At 42.3% G+C, this 16439-nt stretch overlaps 1 protein-coding gene across 12 annotated transcripts in view; it reads right to left on the bottom strand.

Moving 5' to 3' along the window:
• The window catches only part of ptprfa (protein tyrosine phosphatase receptor type Fa), a 259663-nt gene that overhangs the window by 167077 nt on the left and 76147 nt on the right, over positions 1-16439 (bottom strand). For all 12 annotated transcript variants that reach the window (XM_073815321.1, XM_073815324.1, XM_065293836.2 and 9 more), the window contains exon 2: positions 2816-2987. In XM_073815321.1, the coding sequence (XP_073671422.1) occupies positions 2816-2906 (91 nt within the window). In that variant the 5' untranslated portion in view covers positions 2907-2987. The remainder of the gene's footprint in view (positions 1-2815; positions 2988-16439) is intronic.

The following is a 16439-nucleotide window of genomic DNA, read 5'->3' as shown; positions in this document are numbered from 1 at the left end:
TATAAATTAGATGAATGGTGATTTATAAAATAAACACCACAGTCTTAAATCATATTTTCATTGTGTCTTTGCTGCATCTGTGTTGGTTGGGAACTGCGCTCTGTTTCAATCACACTTGATTCTGAGGAACTACTTTGTTTGGCGGAAGAGTAATATTTGTACTAATATAATTACAACTTTTTTGGGTTTTATTTTATAAAATCCCGCTAACGTTATGCATATGAAGTAACCGTTTTATAAACGCAATAAACCCCTCGAAGCGTTGGGTTACCAGTGCATTTTATAACAGCTAAGGGGGTTTAGGCACTCCGCTTCGCGTCGTGCCTAACAACGCCCCTTAGCTGTTATAAAATGCACTGGTAACCCACTGCTTCTTGGGGTTTATTGCTTTAATAACCAATAAATTTAAAGTGGCATTTTGCATCTGAACTCGTTATATATATGACCCTGGACCAAAAAAACAGTCATAAGGGTCAATTTTCTGAAATCTTAAGTTGATGTATGATTTGTTAGGATAGGACAATATTTGGACATGATACAACTATTTGAAAATCTGAAATCGGAGGGTGCAAAAATTATTAATATCGCCTTTAAAGTTGTCAAAAGTCCTCAGCAACACATATTACTAATAAGAAAAACATTTTTTATATATATTTACGGTAGGAATGTTTTTAACCAAACCGTTCATAAGCCCCATTCACTTCCATAGTTTTCTTTTTGCCTAGTATGTAAGCAAAAAATGGGGCTCATGATCGGTTTGTTTACAAACATTCCTTAAAATATCTTCATCCTTGGTCATCAGAACAAAGAAATGTATACATGTTTGTAACAACAAGAGAATGTGTAAACGATGACAGAATTTTCATTTTTGGGTGAACTACTAAAAGATCATTTTGACCCATACAATGTATTGTTAACTATTGCAACGAACAGGGTTCCCACAGCTTAGTTGACTTCAAATTCAAGGACCTTTTAATGACTTTCCAGGTCCTCAAATTCAAGGACTAAATGTGGGGACACATTTCAAGTGAGAGCAAGATTACATCGTGTTACCTTTAAAGATACATTGTTACAGTTCCCTTTCGAGGGAACTCGCGCTGCATCACTGCGGTGACACTTTGGGGACGCCTCCAGGGGTAAGTGTGTCTGAATGTGTATATCAAATTCAACCAATGGTGAGGCTTAATGACAAAGACAGGGTGACGCGGGAACCAGGAAGTATATCGCTATCTGAAATATTGCCAAAGACGGCGTTACAGGGATGCAGGAAGTATAGCAAGGGAGACGCAGCGTCTCGTTCCCTTCTCAGGGAACAACAGTTACATATGTAACCCGAGATGTTTTCACATGTCAAACACAACTATGCAAAAAAGCATTTTGGTATGAATCAACATTCCCATACAGAAGATATTTAAAGCCAACAGAAAAAGTCTTGAATTTTTATGATATTACACTGCACAGGGAATAATATGGATTTTTTTCTAGAAAACTTCTTGAATAAAATAGATTCAAGCACTTTCAATAACCTGTATTTATGTATGTATATTTTCAACAACTTCTCAGGGCCTTGAGATTCACAAACTTTTAAGGATTATAAGGACCTATGGGAACCCTGAACAAATATACCCATGCTACTTATGATTGGTTTTGTGGTTCAGGGTCACAAATAAACTCTGTAAACCACTTGACCTGTTTATACTTTTCCAGAACATTCTCCTTAGCTAAACACGTAATTAAACCTTGCTGGAAAAACAAACAGAGCATGTTTAACAAGAGGAACATTCCAGAAGAATGGATGCAAATATTGCTCTCATGGCACACAATAACCTGCACTATAATTCGAGGTAATTCATTTCAGTTACCTTATTTCAGCTGCGGGTAAATGATTAATGGAGAAGAAATGACTGCCATCATAAAGATTGAGCCAAGTAATAAGTGACCACTTGTTGTTAGTGTCCTTATTGGTTTTATTGTCCTCAAGGTTCAGGGACTACAGGACGTAATACGTGTGACCTTTAAACTGCTAAACAAACACACTGTTATCAGCCTTCATCTATAGCAGTAGTGATGACACACGGCCCGAAAACCGCTGGTACAAAACCTAATCTGTTTCTACTGAAATCTTTCTTTTTTAGGAACGGCAACAACTGTTTCTTCCGCAAAAAACAAACAAATCAGCACGTCCCACATTTTCTGATCTAATCATTTTCCTATTACCATCAGGCTAAATGTGAAGTGAAGCATGTCTCGTTCATTTAAAACCACGTGGGTCTCTTGAGACCGTCGAGAGCAATTCTGCAAGTTCCTAAAGTACGTTATTACACAAACAACATGACGTTGATTGCATCCACTTTATCATGCCTTATCCCAAATTCCTGTGACATCAAGATTTCCGCATAACATTCCTGCCATAGTTTGCTTATAACAGCTTCAGACCTGTGGACCCACAGTTTTAAATGTCTACACAAAAATGAGCTTAAAGCCATTGGTTACGTGCCACAACGTAAGTACACAAAAAAGACGAGGACCTGGAGAGAAGCAGCATCACAAATGCTTTCCACGCCAAGATGGAGGTTTATTGAAATACATAACCCTGCAATATTTTTTTGGAATGATAACCACGCAAGACGGCAGAACATTGCTACGGTGTCAATCATCACATTTTTACATACAGCCAGAATAATCATTTGAGGGATTCACTCCTGCATTTAAATGCGGTTGCACTCCCAAAAGTTTGCATTGTGTACAAGGCCCAACAGACACATCCACTAACAGAGAAGCAATGAAACATCTGTGTCTTTAAAATCATACTTACTATCTGCGTGGATTGGCACAGCCAGGCAGATCAACAGCAGGAGGCGTGTGGCACTGGCGCGGGGAGAGGCCTGTCGGCCGCGTGGCACCATGATTTGTGGTTGGCACTCACCGCAGGGGTTTCCTAAACTCCCGCTGGATGACTACACGCTCACGCTATCATTTAGTGAGACCTGGCAGAGACATAAAGGAAAATGACATCAGAATGTTGCAATGGAAAGTCGTCAAACATTACATCATCATCATCCTCAGCATTCCAAGACGATTGCATCACTTCATACATATCCATGAGTCAGCAAGATAATGAAAGGAATAAATTAATAAAAACAGTAAACAGGTCTTATGACTGCATTTTATTTCAAGATATTATGAAGCCAAATCATATTCAACCCTGGATCACAAAAACAGTTTTTAGTCAAACGGGTATATTTGTAGCAAAAAAAAAAACAGAAAAATACATTTAATGGGTAAAAAAAAATGATGACAAAGATCCTTATGATATTAAGTAAAAGTCATGTTCCATTAAGATATTTATTAAATTTAGTAATATGTGTTGCTAAGGACCTAATTTGGACAACTTTAAAGGCGATTTCGCAATATTTTTGTTTTTAATTTTCCAGATTTTCTCGGTCAGATATCCCCCTATCATAACAAACCATTAATAAATCAAAAGTTTATTTATTCAACTTTCAAATCTCAATTTCTAAAAATGTACCTGTATGACTGGTTTTGTTGTCGAGGGTCACATTGTCAGGACCTCTGTGTGATCGATTGCACTTTTGTTTGTTTACCTTTTGTATCCCATGTGTGCACTCTCTCTCCTCCTCTCTTGTTATCCCTGATTGTTTTCTCCAGCTGTATTGTGTTTGTTCTCCTCTATTTAAGGTCCGGAAGTCTGGTGTTCCGTGCGCGTTCGTTGTTTTCTTCCGGGTGTTCGCTGCCATGAGTTGCCCGACTCTCGTTGGAGTTTGTTAGTCCTGTTTGTTTAATTTTTACTTCTGTTTGTTCCCAGGACTCAGTAAAGACTTGTGTGAAGCCCTTGGTTCGCATCTCTCTCTCTCTCTCCATTGGATATTTGTGTTTGTCTACTGGATTACTCCTCTGTGGTCTATCTCCTGCAGCCGGCGTTTCTCGCCACCATTGCCGTCTTCATCACGCTCTCCCGGTACTGTGTTATCCTGTGAACTGTTGTCATTTGCTCTGCTCTGCTCATCGGTGTGTCTTGCCTTTAGACAGGATCCGGTGGATTATTCACTGTTACGGAGAGTTTACATCTGACATCTGAGGAGTTCACTTTCTACAGTTTAAACCTGAGACCCGTGGTGGGCGTGGCTACACCTGTCATCTGAGAAGTTCGCCTTCTACAGTTTATTCCTGAGACCCTTTGTGGGGATTTTTTGCTGCCTTTTCCTTTTCTAAATAAATCTTCTTTTGCATCAGATTCCTCTGTGTCGTTCCTAACAGAACGAACGCGCCAAAACATGGAGTCTGCAGATGAAGAATCGGTGCAAGCGGTATTGGTCCAGCAGGGGGCGAGATTGGATCTTCACTCCTCATTACTCACTGAAGCATCTCAGGATTTTCGACGGCTGTCGGATCGATTCTCGGACATCCACAATAAGTTGGAACAGATGGCACAACTCATTGGAGAGAGAGGAGGAGCTACACCGTCACCTGAGGGTCTGAGTGGCTTTGAACGTGAACCTCAAGTGGTAAATCCTCCCATATTTGATGGCAACTCTAAGACCTGCAGAGCTTTTTTGTCACAGTGCTCCCTGGTCTTCGCGCTCCAGCCACGGAGATTTGCTGTTGAATCGACCAAGGTGGCATATCTGCTTTCACTTTTGTCCGGCCGAGCGCGAGACTGGGGAATGGCTGTGTGGGACGCTAAGGATCCGTGTGTGACGTCATTTGAGACCCTACGCTCTGAGATGATTAAACTCTTCGACCGGACGGTACAGGGGGATCTGGCGGCGGCTGAATTGACTCATCTCACCCAGGGAGGTGCTTCTGTTACAGATTATGCTATTGAGTTTCGGACCCTCGCTGTTTCCAGCGGATGGAACGACGCAGCCCAGAAAGCCCAGTTCTTGAGAGGTCTCAATGATAAGATACAAGATGAGATTGCGTCGCACGATCTTCCTGCCTCTCTTGAATCTGCTATTGACCTGGCTCTCAGAGTGGAGGCTCGCCACCGACAGCGGAAGGTTCGTCGCACTTTTCTTCACCTTTCACCTGATCCTCTGCTGCACAACGAAGACAATATTCCCGTGTCCTCTTCCTCCTCGGCTGAGCCGATGCAGCTGGGTCGGCTTCGGCTTACCGCTGAAGTTAAACAACATCGACTCGTCAGCGGCTTATGCCTGTACTGCGGTAAGCCGGGGCACAGGGCTCTCACCTGTCCGGCAAAAGGGTCCGCCCGCCGGTAGTTCCGGGAGTATCGGTGGGCGTTTCTCAGGTCGAATCTCTCGGATCTCGTACTGTGCTGGCTGTTTCCATCCACTTCAATAACAGTGTGTTTCACTCACAGGCTCTGTTGGATTCCGGTGCCGAGGCGAGTTTCATGGACGCGTCGTTTGCTGAGTCTTGGGGCATTCCTGGTGTTCTTCTTTCTGAGAAATTTTCGGTCTTTACATTAAAGGGACAGCGCATGGCAGAGATCACCCATTGCACTCCTCCAGTAAGTCTTTTTGTTTCTGGCAATCATCGTGAGGATCTTAAGTTTTATTTGTTACACTCTTCCCAGTCTCCCATCATCTTAGGGCATGACTGGTTAAGCAAACACAATCCTCACGTTGATTGGCAGAATAGTCTTGTCCTGTCTTGGTCTCCGTTTTGTCATGTGTCATGTCTTGGTCCTGCTCCTTCTGGCCCTGTTTGTCCTGTTTTTCAGATTCCTGCGATTGATGTCTCAGGGGTTCCGGCGGAGTACTCTGATCTTCACCGGGTGTTCAGTAAGGCTCGAGCTACGTCCCTGCCTCCTCACCGGTCGTATGATTGTGAAATCAAACTTCTCTCAGGTACTTCTCCGCCTAAGGGTCGCGTTTTTTCCCTTTCTGGTCCTGAACGAGAGGCCATGGATAAGTACATTAATGAAGCTCTTGCCGCCGGTCTCATTCGCCGCTCCACCTCCCCCGCTGGGGCTGGGTTTTTCTTTGTTAAGAAGAAAGACGGCTCCCTCCGTCCTTGTATTGATTACAGAGGGTTAAACGACATTACTGTTAAGAACAAGTACCCTTTACCTTTAATGTCAACTGCCTTCGAGTTATTACAGGGAGCTTGCGTCTTCACTAAGTTAGATCTGCGCAACGCCTATCACTTAGTTCGCATTAAGGAGGGCGATGAGTGGAAGACAGCATTTAATACCCCCTCTGGTCACTGGGAATACTCCGTTCTACCGTTCGGGCTAGCGAACGCTCCAGCTGTCTTCCAGACTATGGTTAATGAAGTGTTGGGAGACATGATTAACAAGTTTGTCTTTGTGTATCTAGATGACATCCTCATCTTTTCCCCTTCTATGCAGATACACACCCAACATGTTCGCCTAGTCTTACAACGGCTTTTAGAGAATCAGTTATTTGTCAAGGCAGAGAAGTGCGAATTCCACAAGGAGTCGGTTACATTCTTGGGTTTTGTTATAGCCACTGGTGAGATTCGTCCCGATCCCGCAAAGATCAAAGCGGTCGCTAATTGGCCAGTGCCCGACACACGTAAGGAGTTACAGCGGTTTCTGGGTTTCGCCAATTTTTACCGGCGTTTCATTAGAAACTTTGGTCAGATCGCTAAACCTCTTACTTCTCTTACCTCCACTAAAGTAGGTTTCCGTTGGAATAACGAAGCTCAGAAAGCCTTTGATGATTTAAAATCCCGGTTCATCTCTGCGCCTGTCCTTTCTATTCCTGATCCGGCTCACCAGTTTATAGTGGAGGTAGATGCTTCGGATGTCGGTGTCGGCGCCGTTTTGTCTCAGCGATCACCCATTGACGGTAAAGTGCATCCGTGTGCTTTTTTTTCTCACCGCTTAAACCCAGCAGAACGTAATTACGACATAGGCAATAGGGAGCTATTGGCGGTTAAACTGGCCTTGGATGAGTGGCGCCATTGGTTGGAGGGAGCCTCTGAGCCCTTTCTGGTCTGGACGGACCATAAGAATTTAGAGTATATCCGTTCAGCCAGAAGATTAACATCCAGGCAGGCTCGCTGGGCCCTCTTCTTTGACCGTTTCAACTTCACCCTCTCGTACCGGCCCGGTTCTAAGAACATCAAGCCTGACGCACTCTCCCGTCTGTTCGGTGACTCTGAGTCCGAGCAACCTGAGACCATTCTCCCAGAGGGGAGAGTGGTCGGGGCCATCGGCTGGGGAATCGAACAGCGGGTAAGAGAGGCCGGACGAGGGGTGGAAGTTCCAGAAGGGTGTCCGGCGGGTTGTCTGTGGGTACCCGAGGCATTGCGTTCGGATGTCATCCGGTGGTGTCATGAATCCAGGTTTGTTTGCCATCCTGGAGTTCGGAGAACGTTGGCTGCCGTCCGTCAACGCTTTTGGTGGCCCTCTATGGGTTCTGACGTCAGACAGTTTGTATTAGCCTGTCAGGTTTGTGCTTGTAGTAAAGCCTCCCATCAACCACCCGTTGGTCTGCTTTATCCTTTGCCCGTACCCTCCCGCCCCTGGTCTCATATAGCCCTTGATTTTGTCACCGGCTTACCGGCATCTGATGGTAACACTGTTATTTTGACTGTGGTGGATCGCTTCTCTAAAGCGGTTCATTTTGTTCCCCTGCCCAAACTCCCTTCTGCCAAAGAGATGGCTCAGATTCTGATCAACCACGTCTTTAGGTTACATGGTCTTCCCACAGACGTGGTTTCAGATAGGGGTCCTCAGTTCATCTCGCGGTTCTGGCAGGAGTTTTGTAGACAGATTGGCGCTACCGCCAGCTTGTCATCTGGTTATCATCCGCAGACCAACGGTCAATGTGAACGGGCTAATCAGGATCTCGGTCGTACGCTCCGCTGTCTGTCGTCTCGTTATCCTGACTCTTGGTGCCAACAGCTCCCCTGGGTCGAGTATTCTCATAATTCACTCCCCGTTTCCTCGACCAATCTGTCTCCATTTGAGGCCTCCATTGGTTATCAGCCTCCCCTATTCCCATCACAAGAGCCCGATGCGGCGGTTCCGTCTGCTCTAGCTTTCGTCCAGAGGTGCAAACGCACTTGGAGGAGAGCTAGAACACTTTTGTTACAATGCTCCAGACGGACCAAAGCTGCGGCTGACCGTCACCGGCGACCTCCGCCTCGTTATATCTGTGGACAAAAGGTTTGGCTTTCTTCCAAGGATCTGCCTCTCCGCGAGTCATCTCGTAAGCTGGCTCCGCGATTCCTGGGGCCATTCAGTATTGTCAAGGTGGTCAGTCCGGTGACAGTTAAGCTCAAATTGCCTCTCTCTCTTGGTCGGGTTCACCCTGTTTTCCATGTATCCAAGGTTAAACCTGTGATTTTTGCTTCCATTAATCCCCCTGTCTCTACTCCCATACCCCCCGCCCCATTCCTAGTGGATGGTACTCCTGCCTACTCGGTCAGGAAGTTGCTAGACGTTCGCCGTAGGGGTAGAGGTTTTCAGTATCTCGTGGACTGGGAGGGATACGGTCCGGAGGAGAGGTGTTGGGTACCGGCTCGGGACATTCTGGACCCCGGGTTGATCGAGGACCTTCGTCGACGACAGGGCAGGTCCCTCCCTGGCCCGTCTAGTGCCGGCCGTGGGGGGGGGGTACTGTCAGGACCTCTGTGTGATCGATTGCACTTTTGTTTGTTTACCTTTTGTATCCCATGTGTGCACTCTCTCTCCTCCTCTCTTGTTATCCCTGATTGTTTTCTCCAGCTGTATTGTGTTTGTTCTCCTCTATTTAAGGTCCGGAAGTCTGGTGTTCCGTGCGCGTTCGTTGTTTTCTTCCGGGTGTTCGCTGCCATGAGTTGCCCGACTCTCGTTGGAGTTTGTTAGTCCTGTTTGTTTAATTTTTACTTCTGTTTGTTCCCAGGACTCAGTAAAGACTTGTGTGAAGCCCTTGGTTCGCATCTCTCTCTCTCTCTCTCCATTGGATATTTGTGTTTGTCTACTGGATTACTCCTCTGTGGTCTATCTCCTGCAGCCGGCGTTTCTCGCCACCATTGCCGTCTTCATCACGCTCTCCCGGTACTGTGTTATCCTGTGAACTGTTGTCATTTGCTCTGCTCTGCTCATCGGTGTGTCTTGCCTTTAGACAGGATCCGGTGGATTATTCACTGTTACGGAGAGTTTACATCTGACATCTGAGGAGTTCACTTTCTACAGTTTAAACCTGAGACCCGTGGTGGGCGTGGCTACACCCGATATCTGAGGAGTTCACTTTCTACAGTTTAAACCTGAGACCCGTGGTGGGCGTGGCTACACCCGATATCTGAGGAGTTCACTTTCTACAGTTTAAACCTGAGACCCGTGGTGGGCGTGGCTACACCTGTCATCTGAGAAGTTCGCCTTCTACAGTTTATTCCTGAGACCCTTTGTGGGGATTTTTTGCTGCCTTTTCCTTTTCTAAATAAATCTTCTTTTGCATCAGATTCCTCTGTGTCGTTCCTAACACACATACATGATTGGTTGTGTGAGAATTCAGGAACCAACCAAATAATTGTTATTTAAATTGATTCAAATCTATAACAATCTAAAAAGCTCAATTTAATTATTTTTTGGGTGGTTTCCCAGACAGGGATTAGTTTAAGCCAAGACTAGGCCTTAGTTTAATTAGGAAATATAACTAGTTTTAACAAACATGCCTTACTAAAAGCATTACCTGTGTGCATTTTGAGGCAAAACAAAGGATACGGATGAATTTGAAGATATGTCGGTGCAAGTTATTTTCAGTTTGGACAGCTCTTACATTTATTTTCTCACCACCATGTCATCCAAAATGTTGATGTCTTTCTTTGTTCAGTCCAAAAGAAATTATGTTTTTTGAAGAAATGGAGGATTTTTCTCATTTTAATGGACTTCAATGGACCCCAACACTTAACAGTTTTAATGCAGTTTAAAATTGCAGTTTCAAAGGACTCTAAATTATCCCAAACGAGGCATAAGGGTCTTATCTAGCGAAACGATTGTCATTTTTGACAATAAAAATAACAAATATCCACTTTTAAAGCACAACTTCTCGTCTAGGTCCGGTCATGCATGACCTAACATAAATGCGTAGTGACGTAGAGAGGTCACGTGTTACATACATGAAACGCACATTTGCGGACCATTTTAAACAATAAACTGACACAAAGACATTAATTAATATCATTCCACATACAACAACGTCGGAACGGTCCTCTTTCTCCACACTTTTAAACACTGGTGCGTAGTTTCAATACATCATCAGTGACCTCTTGACGTGATGACGTATTATGTGAGGTCATGCTGAAGTTGTGGTTTAAAAGTGCATATTTTTATTTTTCTTGCCAAAAATGACAATGGTTTCACTAGATAAGACCCTTATGCCTTGTTTGGGATTGTTTAGAGTCCTCTGCAACTGCAATTTAAAACTGCATTAAAACTGTTAAGTGTTGGGGTCCATTGAAGTCCATTAAAATGAGAAAAATCCTCAAATGTTTTTCTCAAAAAAAAAAAAAAGACATCAACATTTTGGATGACATGGTGGTGAGTAAATTATCTGGAAAAAAGAAAATTGACTAATCCTTTATACAAACTATAAACTATCATTACATAGTAAAGAGCTACAGTATATGAAAGTTCCAGTAGTCAAGCTTTTTAATTCACACAAGGAATAACGTCACTGTGTTCATTTAATCAAGTGGTACTAAACAGAAAGAAAAGAAGCCTGAGCCACAATTAGTCCAAGGAGAATTAAAGAACCATCTCAGGGGAACACACGGATCCATCCGGGTTCACGCTGTGAGTGTGTGCACAGGGATCTGTGTGTGCCCATAGCTGCCTGGTAAGGGCTCTCCAAACAGAACCTCCACGCAAACACACTCACTCATGATTACGATGATGCGTTCATCCATTAACCAGCACCGCTCATCACGTAATTGGCCGGACCCGAACTAATTAATCACGCTCACACAAAGCAGACATCTGCTATCCAACACACCACAGAGAAAATAATCATGGAAAGAGCGCAGAGGGACGCCCATCCACCGGCACTAATTACAGTCACCACAGCAGGAAACCTTGCAGCCGCTGGCATTTGGCAAAAAGCTTTCTCCCTCGATCGCCGTTTGATCGGGAGCTGATGGTGTGCTTTCAAATTCCTGCAGGCAGCATCTTAGTCTACAAACACCTGAGCGGAGGGGAAACATCTCTGGTCTGCAAACACGCCACTTCACTGGATTATTAAAGAAAGCATGAGCCATTAAGTAAACCGGTAGTCTGAGGGGATTAACAAGTGTGATACTCATGGGCTTCATTCCCAGGGAACACACATACTGACACAAACATAGAAAAAATTTTCTGCCACATAAATACATTTAAATGTGTAGACACACACAGTAGGGATGAATCACAATGGCTGATTAGTGTTATTGATTTATTCTTTATTGCTTCTGTTTTTACTTATATAGTTACATTTTATGGGCTTTATGCCTTTATTTGGATCGTATTGTAGTAAAGAGTTGACAGGAAAGGGGAGTGGTATCGGCAAAGGACCGCAGACATGGGAATCCAACTTGGGTCGCCGTGAGCGCATTGGTGCTTCACATTCACCTAAAGGATTATTAGGAACACCTGTTCAATTTCTCATTAATGCAATTATCTAATCAACCAATCAAACTGCAGTTGCTTCAATGCATTTAGGGGTGTGGTCCTGGTCAAGACCATCTCCTAAACTGCAAACTGAATGTCAGAATGGGAAAGAAAGGTAATTTAAGCAATTTTGAGCGTGGCATTGTTGTTGGTGCCAGACAGGCTGGTCTGAGTATTTCACAATCTGCTCAGTTACTGGGCTTTTCATGCACAACCTTTCTAGGGTTTAGAAAGAGTGGTGTGAAAAGGGAAAAACATCCAGTATGTGTCAGTCCTGTGGGCGAAAATGCCTTGTTGATGCTAGAGGTCAGAGGAGAATGGGCCGACTGATTCAAGCTGATCAACTTTGACTGAAATAACCACTCAACCATACAACCGAGGTATGCAGCAAAGCATTTGTGAAGCCACAACACGCACAACCTTGAGGTGGATGGGCTACAACAGCAGAAGACCCCACCGGGTACCACTCATCTCCACTACAGATAAGAAAAAGGGGCTACAATTTGCATGAGCTCACCAAAACTGGACAGTTGAAGACTTGAAAAATGTTGCCTGGTCTATTGAGTCTCGATTTCTGTTGAGACATTCAGATGGTAGAGTCAGAATTTGGCGTGAACAGAATGAGAACATGGATCCATCATGCTTTGTTATCACTGTGCAGGCTGGTGGTGGTGGTGTAATGGTGTAGGGGATGTTTTCTTGGCACACTTTAGGCCCCTTAGTGCCAATTTTGCATCGTTTAAATGCCACGGCCTACCTGAGCATTGTTTCTGACCATGTCCATCCCTTTATGACCACCATGTACCCATTCTCTGATGGCTACTTCCAGCAGGATAATGAACCATGTCACAAAGCTCGAATCATTTCAAATTGGTTTCTTGAAAATGACAATGAGTTCACTGTACTAAAATGGCCCCCACAGTCACCAGATCTCAACCCAATAGAGCATCTTTGGGATGTGGTGGAACGGGAGCTTCGTGCCCTGGATGTGCATCCCACAAATCTCCATCAACTGCAAGATGCTATCCTATCAATATGGGCCAACATTTCTAAAGAATGCTTTTTAGCACCTTGTAGAATCAATGCCACGTAGAATTAAGGCAGTTCTGAAGGCGAAAGAGGGTCAAACACAGTTTTAGTATGGTGTTCCTAATAATCCTTTAGGTGAGTGTATGTCGACACACTAACTATGGGGCTATCGGCACTGACACTTCTCTGTGTTTTATATTTTTAGTGCTGGTGGTTTAATAAACACGCTCACAGCTTGCTGGACTTTTCTTAGAAAAGTCTTGCATGTTTGATTTTTACTGATGTGATGTCACGCAACTCAGGCGTTTTTTGATAAAACTTTTCAACCTTTTAAATTATTTTTGGCCATTTTTCACTTTTTCATTGAGATACAGTAAGGAGAGTTCCAGGACTCAAACTCGGGTTTTCGAAATTGCAGAGCACTGCCCACTACACCAGCAGCTCAGACAAAAGATGTGCATCTTTAAAAGTGCATCTGCATTCAGTTTCTAATCTGTCAACCTGTTTTGAACAAAAACAAACTAAAATTTATGTAAACACAAAGAGTAATAACATCCCTAATAACACAGAGTTGATGAGTAAACCAGTCATTTGGCAACCCACAGATTAGCAAATGTTTAAAATGTGGAGTTTTGCGCATGTTTTACAAACAGTAAACACACAAAAATTAGACAAACGCTCCCAAAGTGACAGTAAAGACACTTGCACACGTCTTTCTGCTTCAGCACACACGGTAATTGCAGCATCTGCTGCCGCCCTGTGCTTCTCCGTCTCAGCATTTTTAAAGAAAACAGAGAGTGTGCTTTGAGTGGATGTTACGACTGTGCCGGCCAGCCGTCTCCGGCGTGCCCACCCTGCAGGTTCCCCTTAACATTCTTACAAGAGGAGACGGAAGAGCACGCTGGGAAAACAAAGAGCGCACTGAACGCAGCATGAATTTCTAAAGACTTGAGTCACCTCCGCTGAAAGACAAATAGTACCAGCAGCCAACAGTGATGATGGACGTGTTTAAATGAGGGGTCAAAGGTCAGTCCATTTCTCCCAGAAATCACTCATGACTGCACAAGGGTCGCCAAAACCTTCCTCAATCACCAGATCAGTACCCCAAATCAGTAATGTTTGCACCAGTACCATTATGGTTCCTTAGAGCAGTGGTTCTCAATTCCAGTCCTCGGGACCCCCCTCCCAGATCATTTTAGATGTCTCCATATATATACACACCTGATTTAGTTCCTCAGCTTGTTAGTGTTTTAATTAAGGAGCCTGATGAGTGACATCAGGTGTTTCATATAATGAAACATTTAAAACATGCTTGGAGGGGGGGGTCCCGAGGACTGGAATTGAGAACCACTGCCTTAGAGAACTATTTAGTCAAAAGTTCTTAGAAGAACCATTTCATTTATACCTAACTATTTGTAACTACAAATAACCTTTTGTAAAACAGAAAGGTTCTTTATGGAACCACACAGCCAAAAAAGGTTATTCTATGGCAGGATTTCCCAAACTGGAACCCCTGTTGGTGTACGAGGGAATTGCAGGGGGTTTGTAGGTTGATGAAAAAAATATTTCATTAATTTAAAATAAAATCAAACATTCTAACAACAATCTACTAATCAAAAAAACACTTGCTAATAAACTATATATTTTATTTATTTAATCTGCATGACGTGACTAAGGCATGACCAAAAATCCATTTCAGAAAATCAGTCATTATATTTCACGGTATATATGTTTTTCAGCTTTATGTTCATGTTGTTTATGAAAAATACAAATTTTCAAAAAAATTTGCCACTCACTAATAAGCTTTTAACTGAATGCTCACCACAGTTTAAAAAAATATAATAAGTTAAGTTAGTGTTAAAGTGAAAATGTCACTGATATAAACGTGAGTTTTGTCTTCGCTTTCTTAAAGTTCAGAAAACTTCACAACAATCAACGTTATGTGCGGGAAGTTATTTGGCGGCACAGCTCCTTGCACGCACTTCTGCATGGATGATTTCCCGTTTCTCTGTCAAGTTTTGGCTATCATGCGGAAGTGCTGTGTTGGCCACACCCACTTTTTTCATTACGCGCAATACACGGATAAAAAAAGTTTCATGGTAATGGAATATACAGTACCATCACTTTACCCAGCCCTAGTGACCATTACATTATTTTGCAGAACTCAATCACTCATGCAAAATGAACAGATGAGTTGTATATACCAATAAAGAAATTTACCAGATGAAGGTCCAATAACAGGTAATAATTACAATAAATATGTAAAGTACTACTGATAAAAACTAATAAAATAAAATTGTTAAACATGCAAATATGCTTTTAAATAAATAAATTATTTACTTAAAATCTCGGGAGGGGTGGGACTTTAAGTAAATAATTTAGGTCAAGAGGGTTCAAAAAAGTTTGAAAAAACCTGATCTATGGCATTGTGACGCACCTTTAGTTTTAAAGTGTCAAAAACTTTGCTTACATAGATTCTAATAGTTAAAGGCTTGCTAAAGAATGCTGATGTTTATGGTATTGAATATATAGTATCTGAACATGAAGTCGTTAAATGTGTCCCTGTACATCTGTTACACTAGTAGAGAAGCACAAAAATGTAGGTTTAAATCAAAGGGAACACATACAGTGATATAAAATGCAATTTAAAATTAATTCGGATGAAAGCATCTGCCAAATGCATAAATGTAATTAAATAAAGTGAAATTTTCTTATCCTTATGTATGAATGCTCTCATAATGCCGATGTGCGTTAATGCCAGTCAACAGATTTTCTTGATTTACTGTAGAGTCTATCAGAGTGATGATAGCTCAAAGAGCACTCGCTTTATTAATACTGGGTTGATGTATAATCTATCATAATCCCATTGAAGACATTGCTGGCTGTGCATTGCATTTCCTGCGCTCTGACAAAAATCCCTTCGTATGCAAAAGCTGTAAAACAGTATCTGAGATACACTTAGAAAATCAATGCTCTTTGAATATTAATAAAGACCTACACTTAAATTCAAGGGGGCTGATGCGGATGTACTCAACTAAGCAGTGCCATTTTCTTGCAGATTTGTCGGATAATCATTAAGGGAAATGAAATAAGGCAAACGGTGAAGTGTTCGGAAAGCTTTTGTGTTGTGTTGCTTATCTAATCATGACAATATTGTTTTGACGACTATCATTTATCCGTTTCAATTTTAATCTTTAAAAATAGAGGTTAATGCAGATGTCAGGATTTAAATGTGTAATAATGTCATTTTTCATTGGGCGAGATAACAAGTTTGCCAGACAGTGCATTTTCAATCCGATTTGACCTAAAGCGATACTTGGGTGAATAATGAAAATTACCCCATGATTTACTCGCCCTCAAGGCATCCTCGGTGTATAATTATCTTTTTTCAGACAAGTTTTAATAGAAAATGTCCTGTCAATTCCAAGGGAAAAACTTCTGAATTTAAAAATCAAAAGTGCAACTCCTTTTCAGAAGTAATCCACACGGCTCCAGGGGGTTAATAAAGGACTTCTAAGGGTATTTGATGTGATTTTGTAAGAAAAATATCCATATTCAAAACTTTATAAACTATAATAACTAGCTTCCAGTACAATTTGAAAAATTCCTTGCACTTAAATGTAATATCTTTTTTTTTAGTTTAAACACTTAAAAGTTGAAACAACTTCAATTGACAAGTGGTTTTAACTTTCTTGACTAGTAAGGAGTTGGTACTGTATAAGTAAAAAAAAAAAAATTAAGTTGAATAGGCTTAAGTAATTAAAACTTTATTTTTATAATTTATAGCAACTTCTAAAAATCTAAAAAGTTAAAATTACTTATTTAT

This window comes from Paramisgurnus dabryanus, chromosome 7 (genome assembly GCF_030506205.2).
Source record: "Paramisgurnus dabryanus chromosome 7, PD_genome_1.1, whole genome shotgun sequence".
Lineage (NCBI taxonomy): Eukaryota > Metazoa > Chordata > Actinopteri > Cypriniformes > Cobitidae > Paramisgurnus > Paramisgurnus dabryanus.
Note: the sequence above shows the minus strand (reverse complement) of the source record. Positions and strands in the feature narration are given on the sequence as shown.